We start from the raw sequence: 12,674 nt of genomic DNA on the forward strand, positions 1-12,674 counted from the left end.
GGGACTACAGGCACCCGCCACAACGCCTGGCCATTTTTTGGTTGCAGCCATCATTGTTGTTTGGCGGGCCTGGGCTGGGGATTCGAACCCTCCACCTTAGGTGTATGTGGCTGGCACCTTAGCCGCTTGAGCCACAGGCGCCGAGCCTATTATGAACTTTTTAAAGTCATATTAAGGGAAGGTAAATTAATCATTAGTTAGGGTCTTAGGGCCAAAAAACGGTGAAGTAAAATACAGTATTTTGCAAAATATCTTAATTTGCAATTTCTACTGAGTAAAATAATTTTTTTTTTCTTTTTTGAGACAGTCTCACATTGCTGCCCTTAGTAGAGTGGCCTAGCGTCACAGCTCACAGCAACCTCAAACCCTTGGGCTTAAGTGATTCTCTTGAGTCAGCCTCCCAAGTAGCTGAGACTACAGGCACCTGCCACAATGCCCGGCTATTTTTTTGTTGTAGTTGTCATTGTCATTTAGCTGGCCTGGGCCAGGTTCAAACTCGACAGCCTCAGTGTACATGGCTGGCACCCTACCCACTGAGCTACAGGCACCGCCTGAATAAAATAATTTTAAAGATTAAAAAGTAGTAAGGAAGCAGGCCTTACAATCAATGTTCCTACAGTTTCTGCAATCAGATACATAATAAAACAAGACTAGCACAAAAGCCAACTTACTGTACAAAATTATGAATATAGGTTTATGTATAAAAAATCATAATATGAGGTAAGACTAACAGCAGGACTTATAGAAAATGAGCAAACCAAGTGTAATGGTGAAAAATAACTACAACCAGGCGCCATATAACAACACTGTGGGTGGACTGAATATGCAATGGTGGCCCTACGAGATTATAAGGGCACTGAAACGTTTCTGTTGCCTGTTGTCACAGCTGTCTTAAGGCTGCCGTGAGACGTATTACTCTCTTGTTTGAGGTGACGCTGGTATAAACACAGCCCACTACACTTCCAGTCATATAAAAGCACAGCACATACGATTATGTACAGTGCATAATACTAGATAATGATAACAAATGACCATGCTATGTATGGGTGTATGCATTTATTACACTATACTTTTTGTTATGATTTTAGAGTGTACTTGTATTGAATAAAAACTAATGTTAATTCTAAGGTAGCCTCAGGCAGGTCCTTTGGGAGTATCCCAGGAGAAGGCATTGTATCATAGGAGATAGAGCTTCCTGCTTCCGGCTAAAGACCTTCCAGTGGGGCCCTATGGGGCAGATGTGGAGGGGAAGGCCGTGATACCAAGGATCTAGTCTTGTGTGGGCCTAGGCTACGGTCTTCTTAACAAAAAGTTCAAAAAGTAAAATAAATAAACATTAAAGATAACAAAAAGCTTATAGAATAAGGATATAAATAAAAGATTTTTGTACAGCTGTACAAGTGTTTATGTTTGAAGCTAACGTAAGAATACAAAAGAATAAAGAGGTTAAAAAATTAAGATGCTTATGAAATAATAAAGATACAATAAGCTAAAGTTAGTTAATTATTAAAGACAGAAAATGTATTTGATAAATTTAGTATAGCCTAAAGTCTACACTGCACAGTAATGGCCTACGGCTTCACATCCCCTCACTCCCCACTCACACGCAGACTCACCCCGAGCAATGTCCAGGTCTGCACGCTCCATTCATGGGTAAGAGTACAAAGCTGTACCGTTTAACTTTGTACTGTATTTGTACTGCATCTTGTCTATGTTTAGATACCCAAATATTTACCATTGTGTTATAACTGCCTAAAACATTCAATGCAGTAAGGTTTGCAGACTGGGAGCAACAGGCTACACCACACAGCGGTGTGTGGCAGACTGTCCCATGGGGGCGTGTGTGAGGGCTCTATGATGTTCACATGGCACAATTGTGTACAATGACAAAATCTCCTGATGATCCGCTTCTCAGAACCTAGTAAGTGGCGTATGACTGTACAGCTAACTCTCAGCCTTCCATACACTTTTGGCAAGGTCAAATTACAATTATACAAAGGGTTAATAAAATTTTTATGGTTAACAAGTTACAGGCTACCACCTCTCAATAAGGTCTTTCAGACTTTAGCTTCTTGTAAGCTACCTCAAAGACCAGGCTAAGTACTGAACAATAATAGCCATGGCCACCATTTACTAGGAGCTTATTATATGTCATGAACTAGGCATATTTAATCAAATCTTCGTTGATGCTTTGGTTATTAAATAGCGTGTCTACAAACACCCAATTCCATCACCCCAACCACTTGGTGTTTCAGACATTCAAAGTCTAAACAAATTATTGGGTTCAATTCAAAAAACATTGAAATTAAAGCACACAGATTTCTAGTCAGAAAATATTATTTTATACCTTCACAAAAATTAGATCAATATTAAAAAATATGATCTGTAACTAGAAAATATTAATGTTACAGGATATAAATGTTTACTTTCCTTTCTCTATTCATCTTTTCTAAACATAAATACACATTACCTAGTAATCATCTTGTAAAAACTCAACTTCTTCAGGTATTCCTTTTTGCCTTCATATTATAATACCAACAATTCCAGTTACTAAAGTATTTGTTTCTGTATTACTATTATAAATGTACATGGTATGACAACTATTATATCAAAATCTAAAACATATTCATAAAATAAGCAAAGACAAACTGATGCATAACAAAAAATACTTTGATTATTTTTTTTTTTTTGAGATAGAGTCTCACTTTGTCACCCTTGGTAGAGTGCCATGGTATCACAGATTACAGCACCCTAAAACTCTTGGCCTTAAGCTATTCTCTTGCCTTACCCTCCTGAGTAGCTGGGTGCCCAGCACAGCACATTTTTAGAGACAGGGTTTCAGTCTGGCTCAGGCTGGTCTCGAACCTGTGATCTCAGGCAATCTACCCACCTCAGCCCTTCAGAGTGTTGGGATTACAGGCGTGAGCCACTGTGCCTGGCTGCAGGCATGATTAGTTCTACAAAATTCAATTAACAGTAATGCACATCATTGCTACAAAATTCACCTTAAGTATAATGTGAAAAATAATAAGTTAAGATTGAATAAATATGACAGGAGGGGAGTGGGGGGAGGGGACGGGGGGAGGGGAGGGGAGGGGAGGAGGAGAGGGGAGGGGAGGAGAGGAGGGGAGGTTGGCACCTGTGGCTCAAGGAGTAGGGCGCTGGCCCCATATACGGGAGGTGGTGGGTTCAAACCTGGCCCTGGCCAAAAAAAACTGAAAAAAAAAAAAAAATAGAGAGAGAGAGAGTAAAGAGAAGCAAAGCACAGAAATGAGAAGAAATACAGTTGGGGAATAAAAATCCTCATTCTTTCCCACCATGAAAACCAAGTTTACATGCTAATTTCTGACTGTAGACATAGCTTATGTCCTCTCTAAAATGCACTGAAAGGCACAAGCCTTGGTGGAAATGCTGTTCCCATTCCTTAAATCCACTAATAAGGAGGCGGACAAGTAGGGGAACAGAAGGAAAAGTGGAGAAATGATTTTAATGTTATGGGTGAAGGGAGAGATCTTAGGATGCCAACAAGCCCCAAGAAGCCTGGACAGCCACAGGGTACCAAGATGCTCTCGGGAAGGCAGGGAAGGGGGGGACAGGAGTCATAACTTACACACTATCCAGCTTCTTACTAAGGCAATTCTGATTCTATACCCTCTACAAGTGGTCTTTCAATCAAAAAGGGGGGAAAAACCCACTAACTTCTACTACTACCACCACTTATAAGGACAAAAATCATATAACCATTCACGTTCCTGGAATTTTCACTCACTAAGATGTACCACAGACATGGACAACAGATGCGGACCTGATGTGTACTGTCCACTACTTCGGCTCAGCTGATCAAAACACAGCAAATTTCAAATTAAGTTAAATTTAATCCTTCTCTCTCAAGATACTTTTTACTCTTTATAGATTTAATATAAAACTACTGCTGGTATTAACAGCATTTATAAAATAACAAGAATTGAGTACAATCTAACTAACAGAATGTCTTACCTGGTGGTATTTCCTGCTGCTCTTCTACCGGAGGACCAGTGATTTCTAAAATAAATAATAAAGTTATTACCCATTCCATATTGCTGACCAGTGTTTAAAACACAGATAACCAGTATTTAAGTTACAGTGATAATTTTTACACTATTTTAACAATTACCATGAAAACATTAGGTTTTTACTCCCTCACAACAAAGAGGAACTAGTTATAACTTAGCAAAATGCTGTGTATTTCTCAACTATTCTGTACAAGTAGGCTTGACCACACTACCTGGCTGGCTTAAAACTTAAAAATTAAAACCTTAAAACTCGCTTAACCAGTAAAGGAGATATGACTAAAACTTAGGTTTTCACTGCAATTTTGCATCAGACTTAACAAGACAGACGTGGAAAGATGCTTACGGCATCTCTTTTCTTCAGTAAAGAGTTCCTTCTTGGAAAGTTTTTTTACCTCATAACCCTAGTTTTAACATTAATGAGACACTTAAGGAAGTTAAATTGCAAGAGAGGGGAGCTGGTATCTCAGTGGTTAGGGCGCCGGCCACATGTTCCAGGGCTGGTGGGTTGGAACCCGGCCAAGGCCTGCTGGACAAACAAAACAGCTAGGTGTTGTGGGCGCCTGTAGTCCCAGCTACTCTGGAGGCTGAGGCAACAGAATCACTTGAGCCCAAGAGTTGGAGGTTGCTGCGAGCTATGATGCCACAGCATTCTACAGAGGGTGACAAAGTGAGACTCTGTCCCAATAAATAAATAAATAAATAAATAAATAAATTACAAGAGAATCTTAAGATCAAACACTATCCTTAATAAAGGTGATGTAAAAAAATTATATCTAAGATAACACATTCTAACACTGATCAAAGACATTTATGTGAACTTTTAATATCCTGGTTTTTTCCCTTGGCTATTTCAACACATAGACAAAGAGACCACAGACTTCCCCACTCAATGATACAAAGACATAGTATCATAGACCTGATTTCCTCTAGTAAATTGTATCACATATTAACATGTTCAAACCACATAACCATTTAACACTACCTTAACCTTGAAATAAGATTATATCAGCTTTCCTTTTGCTCCTTAAGAACTGTAACAGGCTTTGGTCAAAAGGAGGATTTTTTTTTTTTTTTTTTTAAGACAGAGTCTCACTCTAACACCCTGGGTAGAGTGCTGTGGCATCATGATAGCTCACAGCAACCTCAAACACTTGGGCTTAAGTGATCCCCTTGCCTCAGCCTCCTGAGTAGCCAGGACTATAGGAATCCACCACAAGGCCCAGCTAATTTTTCTATATTTAGTAGAGACAGGGTCTCGCTCTTGCTCAGGCTAGTCTCGAACTCTTAAGCTCAAGCAATCTACCTGACTGGGGCTTCCAGAGTGCTAGGATTATAGGTGTGAGCCACCATTGCCCAGCCAAAAAGAGGAATATTTTTAACAGTATTTCTAAAATATAAAATATTTATGCCACTTCCTAAATCATTTTCTTCTTATATTAATTTGCTTCCAATTATAAACAAGTGTTCAAAATAGAAATATGGAAAATATTTTACATAGAAGTAGTAAAAGGAAGCAAAAAAGCTTGCCTGTGTTCATTCCCACTAACCACTGCTTGTATACAGTGGCAGGACAGCGATTGCTCGGGGCCTCCCATGCTGTCGTTGGTTTATTTGGTTCTTAATTATTTAGACACCTAGTAGCCCTTTACCTATTTTGCCAATATTTTTCTCAGAATTTCTTTCATTTTTGTCATCTTAGGTACAAAAATGTGGTATATCATAAAGCATTAATTGATTACTTTGTTATTTCCATGGCTGATATTATATAATGAGAAAGCCATCTATTGCAAGTCAAAATTTCCCCTAATTTTATTCTGAAAAAATATGCATTCAACAAACCCATCTGAAACTTCTTTTGGTATACGATATAAGAGAGGATTTTCAAAAAGGAAATGGTGAATTAATTTTATCAGTGCAGCCCAAAGGGGTTATCTATTTTATTGATTAATTTATTATTAGTAAGCCTACTTACTCCAGGGCTTTGTGAACCCACTTCATTCAGTATGGCTTTCACTCCCACCAATTTACTCAAATGGCTTTTGATAAGATCACCAACCATCTCCACATGGCCAAATCCAACAGCTACTTCTCAGTCCTGAAATTCCTGGGCTACTCAGCAACGCGGAGCATATTCTCGCTCTTCCGTTTTCGCATTTTTTCTTCTCTACTGTTTCCCTCCTGACTCAGTGGTCGTTTATCCTCCACCCACCTCTCAATGTTCGGGTTCTTCAGAGTTTAGTTCTGGGACTGCCTCTCTCCCCTCTCTGCACCCACCTCCACAAAGACCATATCTGTTTCTGCAGATTTAATTCCATCTTCCTGACGATGGCTCTCAAACATTTATATGTATCTTAGCTCTTGCCCATCTAGTTTAGATTGGCATATCCACTCCCCACTCGCTATGTCCACTTGGATGTCTCACATTATCTCCAGACTTCAGGCTCCTAATATGGAGTCTCTTCATCTCTCCCTGAAACCAGTTTCTTCTACATCCTACTTTTTTTCTTCTTGGTAAATGGCCCCATCTTCCAACAGTTACTCAAAACAAACCAAGATTAAGACTTCCTTTTTTCCTTTTCTTTGCTTCACAACTATCAGAAAAGTTATGTAATTTTAATTCTAAAATAGATCTCAAGTTCAATACTGCCCCTCCATTCCCACTGAATGATCTTATTCTCGGCCACCACAATCACTTCCCTGGATTACAACACAATAATTTCCTGCCAGGGTGGTCTCCTCTTCTATTCTTGCTCCATCCAATCCACTCTCTAACTAGAAGTAGAAATAATTCTTCGAAACATTAAATCAGAGTATCCCGTATCTCACTTAAGTATTCCCATGAACTTATGCTATATCTAGAATGTAATCTAAAGTTCTTAGTAGGCCCTGCAAGGTCCTGACTGATCTGGGCCCATCTAGCTATTGCTTAAGCCAGTTTGGTTTTCTATTCTCTGTAAATAACAGTGAGCTGACTGGAGAATATCAGAAGGGTTTACACACAGGACTGACACAGTGAGCTCTGTATTTCAGCTCATCCTACTGGCATGTGAAAGAAGGATTTGAAGGGGACAAACGTGATATTAAGAAGACCAGCTAGAAGGCGACTGTTATTACCCAGGAAGATGACAGTACAAGAGCTTTGAAAAAAGAACAGACTTAAGAAATGTTTAGGGAGTCTATTAACAGGGCTTGGGATTTGCTTTAGAGATGGGGCAGAAGAGGACTCAAGAATAACTTCCACAGTTCTAGTTTGAGAACCCAAATAGATATTGATGCAACCAGACAAGATAGGTGGGGAAAGGGCTGGTGGGTATGTGAAGATGAGTTCCCCTCTCTGTCCACGTAGGGGCTACAGGGGTTCAGCACAGAAGCTGCAGGCTGGACAGCAGGTGTGCAGCCCCACACCCCTCGTCCACCAAAGGGAATTCCCTTAGCAGTCTCTGCCATGAAAAGTCTAAAGAAAACACTGTGTTTCTAATCCAAGAAAGGCAGAGTCAATTTGTATATTGTGATGTTAGTTCTTCTATATGAAAGGTACATTGAGTAGGTTGGATGAAGTTCTTCCTGGTGATTCTGGGTTTCCATTTTCTGATTCTTGCTGAATAAATACACAGACTCAGCTACTTTCTTCCAAATATTAGTATTCCTCATGGAGAAACCAGTAAAAGGAGGTGGGAGAAAATCTCTGGTCCATCCAGCCCCACCAGGTGGAAAGGAAGCTGCTTGCGCACAGCAGACCCTGAGCACCTGGCCAGAGTCTCCCAGGCTGCCAAGCAGCAGGAGGGCAACTCACCCACACACACCTACATCCTCCACTTCAGTCGATTGTTACATCCCATTATCCACTCTGCCCAACCAAACATTAATCTGAAAACTGACAATTAGCTGTTGAAAGGGCAATTCCAGGAGCAAAATTTGTGGCCACTTCCTGCTGTTAAAGTGTACGCGCCCCCATGCAGCCAACTGCAGGCCCCAGCCTGGCGTGCGCACGTGCTCTGCCATGGAGCCTGGGCCAGCCCATCACCTGACCCTGCTCCAGTCCCAGCTCTTCATTTGTGAAATAAGGACAAAGATCTCTGCCCTATCTCCTGCTCGGAGTCTACCATGAGGAGCAACTGAAATAACACACATGAAAGAATTACAACGCATCGTAAACTGTGAAGAACTGTCTAAACCTCAGCTACATTCGATCATTGCTGTTTAACATATGCAACTATTTCTGTTGTTTAGAAAGTATCCCTTCACTTCCAATACCAAGATTTTGATGTTTTATTTTTTTCCAGCTGAATAACAACATACAGAACCTAACTGTCAACCCACCTCTGTCCACAGCTAACCCTTTCTCATTAGATCATCGCTTCATCAGTGGTCACCTAACCCTACTTAGCCCTCCACACCCTCAGCAGTAGTTGTCTGTTACCCTGGTTTTATTGCCAGCATTGCACTTCTCATAGAATGAATTGATGTATTATCTGTTCAGCCCCTGGAACGTCAGTCCCAATAAAGATAGGTCTTCTGTCTCCTACATTCTGACACTCTAGGCCAGACGTCCTCAAACTATGGCAGGCGGGCCTCATGTGGACATTTATCCAGCCTGCCGGGTGTTTTTGCCGCCGCTGCCTGTCCTGCTTAGCAGCCAACTCGTCCTGGGGCCCACAGTCCGGCCCTCCAATGGTCTGAGGGACAGTGAACTGGCCCCCTGTTTAAAAAGTTGAGGACCCCTGCATCTAGGCTCTCGAGCACTGCATGGACAGCAGGCAGAAAATGCTCAACTAACACTCTTTGAGTAAATGAACATACACCTCAGTGGAAAGTAAAACTATTTCTATAAAATTAACTTACCTTCTGCAATTACATTTGAATCTTCTACACTGTATACAGTATTATCTGAAAAAAACAAATACATTTAACATTAACTCACCTCCACTTAAGTTCCTAAATGAACTCCTCTCCACTCAGACATCTAAATTTAGATGGGTCTTCTAGAATATTCATACTAAGATATCAACTTGAATTTCAACACCCAATTGCTTTCTTGATGACTTTAAAGTGTCTTTTATTCTCATTACATTGATTTTTTTGTTCCACAAAGCATAAGAGTTTTAACAAATATAGGAAGGTATTAACTTATAGGGAACATCCATTTACAGAATAAACTCACCTGAGATTTCTATCCTTTCATTTTCTGAAGGTTCATTTTCTGAAAGTTCATTTTCCACAGGATTATTTTCTGAAGGTTCATTTTCAAAAGGTTCAATTTCTAATGGTTCATTTTCCAAAGGTTTGTTTTCCAAAGGTTCATTTTCCAAACGTTCATTTTCCAAAGGTTCATTTTCCAAACGTTCATTTTCTAAAGGTTCATTTTCCAAAGATTCGTTTTCCAAAGGTTTGTTTTCCAAAGGTTCATTTTCCAAAGGTTTGTATACTATTAAAAAAATAGAAAAAATAATCCTTTATAGCAATACATAATTTAATTATAACACAGTACTTAACAACAGGCTTCAAGGGCAGAAACATCTCATCTGCCTTTAAACCTGCAGGGCTTCATCACCAGAAGACAGCAGAGTAGGGTGGGAAACAGTTTGGTCTTAACTGAAAATAGGCCTAGCTTCAAATTCTACATCAGCACTTACTACCTTTTAAAATTTTCTTCGTGTTTGTGGTAGAGCATTTTAGTTAGTTGAAGCTCTCTCCTGTTAACTTATTATTTAGGGAACAGTTCTCAGAACTTTAACCTGGGAGCAAATAGTCCTGCTGCCAGCCCAAGAATAAGGGATCGGTGGGCAGACCCTCAATGCACCACCAGTCCCCGTGCACTGCCTGTCCCTCCACCCATTCCCTGGCACGGGGCTCCGTGCCTCTCCCCCCATCTGCTGCAAAGCAAGCTCCTCCCCGCACTGTCCTCTCCTGTGCCCAGTGGGCTGCAGCTTGCTTAGTCAGCTGATCTTCCCAAAATGCCTCCAATTTTCTGGTAAGCAAACCTTTCTTAGTTACCCAGCATAGTTACATATGTTTAGTTTTTAATAACGAGGTTTTTTTCATTTAGTAAAAATTTTTTATTCATTTAGTAAAGAAAAGTTTGTGAGCACCTGTTACACCAACTATCTTTCAGACATTATTCCTGGTATTGGGGTACAAGAGGGGATAATTTTTAACATAATTTTGTCCTTTTGGAGGCATTTGGGAGACAAGGGAGCAGCAAGTGTGTGCTCACTCTGTCCCCCTGAGAGCAGTGCCAGCATTAAAATATGCTCAAGCCTCTACAACCTTTAAAAAACAAAGCATCCCTTCCTTGAGCTTCCTCCTCTCATCCTCTCCTCTTTCCTCCATTTCACGGTCCTGTTTCTTCAAGGAGGTATCTGCCTGTGATGATGGCTCCTCTTTGCACCGCCCCTCTCAACACACTCCCTCCTGTGCGGTGACCACACAGACCACCAATAAGCACCTCATCGAATCAGATGGGCACCTGCCAGAATTTACCAAATCAGGCCTCTTAGCAACACGCCTTCCTTTCCAAACACCATTACTCCTCGACTTCGGTGTGACTGGCCTCTCCTTCTCCATCTTCTTTATCACTTCTTTATTATCTTAGTAGGCATTAAATGTGGCTTTCTTCAAAGCCCAGCCATAGAACTTGCCCTGGTCCCCTCTACCCACTCTCCCTAAGAGATATCAGACTTGGTCATGGTGACCACATATACAAGCATAATTCCCACACACAGAACCACAAACCAGACTTCCCTTCTGAGAGCCAGGCTTCAGCAAATGGCTTATTTGACATCTCCTCTTGGATGCATCACAGAAATCTCCTGTCAACATGCATGGGCCAGCCTCACGGCCTGCTGCCCTGTCCCTGCTTCCACTCTGCCCTGAGGAAGGGCACCGGTGGCCATTAGCACCACAGCCAGGACAGCAGGCATGGCTCTCAGCACCTTGCTCTCTCTCCCAGCCATACTCACACATCAGCCCTCTCAATTTTCCCTTCTAAACATTTGTCAGGTTTGTCCACTTCCCTCTACTGTCACTGTCACCACCCTACTCTAAATCACTCTCATTTCTATCCCACCTGTCTACTGAAGCAGTTCTGGCTGAGGCCACACGTGAGGCCACCACACTGCTGATCTCATACACATGTTTGCTGCTCGTGTTACATGGCCTCAGCAGTTCAGGACCACTGCTTGTAAGCAGTGACATCTGCTTGCTTGTAGTGCATCTCCTTTGGCTTCTCCAAAGGCAGAGATGTGACTCAGGGAACAATCAGATTTGGAAGAGTGCAGTATCCTAACTGGTCTCCTCATAACAAGTCTGATCTCTTCAATCTATCTGCTGTATGTCAGACTCATCAGTCTGTTCAAAATGCAGATCTGACTTTGGGGGGTGGGGGGTCTACACAGTGTCCCAAGGTGAAGATGAACATCCTTGACCTCCTTTACAAGCACTCTCTGGACCCGGACGCTCTCAGCCCTGTCCGTCTTCTCTGCCAGTTCATCTCCAAGACCTCATGGTGACTGTCCAGCATTCCTCCTGCCCGCCAAGTGCTCTCACCTCAGTCTGGCCTCATCCACACACTTGGAAAGGGCTGTTATATGCTCTTGTTATACATTCTACTTGTTCTCCTCAGCACTGTCAAACTATAATTGCAAACTACGCAGAAATTACTTGTTCGATTTCAACCCTCTGCTAAAATGTTAGACCCATATTCAAACACAGACCACTTGTGTTCTGCACTGGACCTGTCCCAGTGTTCCATGTTTTGGACACACAACACCACTAAACAGAGGATGCGAATAAACTGACCAGTTAGCTAGCAAGGCTCCACTGTCCTTTCTAGGTTTGTCCAATGTGGGCTTGATGCTTTTTCTATCTTTGATGTGAAAAGCTGGTTCTGGCTATGGCACTATCAAACCATATGCTCTGGAGTTGGGGAGTTCAATATAGAATATATTCTGTTTTCCTTTGAAATATAATTTTTTTTAACTCTTATATGATAGCTAGGTGGTTTCTGTAGTGTGATTCTGAATTTCTAATCTTTTTGCTTCTGAATTTCTACTATCTTTTTAGCATGCAGTGAATAATCTTCTGTTCAATTAGGTCTATTTTATTTGAAAAAGTTTATGTTCTACAGCAAGGTAATCCAAAGTATTTTAACAAACATTAATGATCCCTTAGGTCTTACTAATTACTCTTTTTAACATTTTAAATTACATTTATTATGATACTTCTAACAGGAATGAAATATGTTCATTTTTACAACATCTTTTTAGCATAGCATCTAATTTTACATTCTTTCTCACAAGTTTGATTTTAAATTCCCCGAGATCTAGTCTGCAAATTGCATTCCAAACATGTTCTTTCTAGTAAGTTTTTAAAAGACTCTATAATAATTGGCAGGAAAAAAGTATCTCAAATCCTATCTCTATTTTATCCTTTAAATTCAAGATTAGGGGAAAAAAATCTAAATACAATCTCAGGGCCAAGTACTTTAACTTATTATAAAGAAAATTATCAGCACCTAAGGATACAATATAGGATTCTTCTAATGGTATCACTTATGTCTCATTAGAAGCAGTCATTATGGATAATAACCTTGGTAGGGTCTCACGTCTTAAATTAACATATCAG

At 40.8% G+C, this 12,674-nt stretch overlaps 1 protein-coding gene across 1 annotated transcript in view; it reads right to left on the reverse strand.

Annotated features, from left to right (window-relative positions):
* The window catches only part of ASPH (aspartate beta-hydroxylase), a gene marked incomplete at its 5' end in the record, with an annotated part of 181,780 nt that overhangs the window by 123,363 nt on the left and 45,743 nt on the right, over positions 1 to 12,674 (reverse strand). Inside the window, 3 exons of the mRNA XM_023508263.1 lie at positions 3,997 to 4,041; positions 8,895 to 8,939; positions 9,214 to 9,477. Of these exons, the coding sequence (XP_023364031.1) occupies positions 3,997 to 4,041; positions 8,895 to 8,939; positions 9,214 to 9,477 (354 nt within the window). The remainder of the gene's footprint in view (positions 1 to 3,996; positions 4,042 to 8,894; positions 8,940 to 9,213; positions 9,478 to 12,674) is intronic.

Source organism: Otolemur garnettii, unplaced genomic scaffold (genome assembly GCF_000181295.1).
Source record: "Otolemur garnettii isolate 467f Iridium unplaced genomic scaffold, OtoGar3 scaffold00234, whole genome shotgun sequence".
Lineage (NCBI taxonomy): Eukaryota > Metazoa > Chordata > Mammalia > Primates > Galagidae > Otolemur > Otolemur garnettii.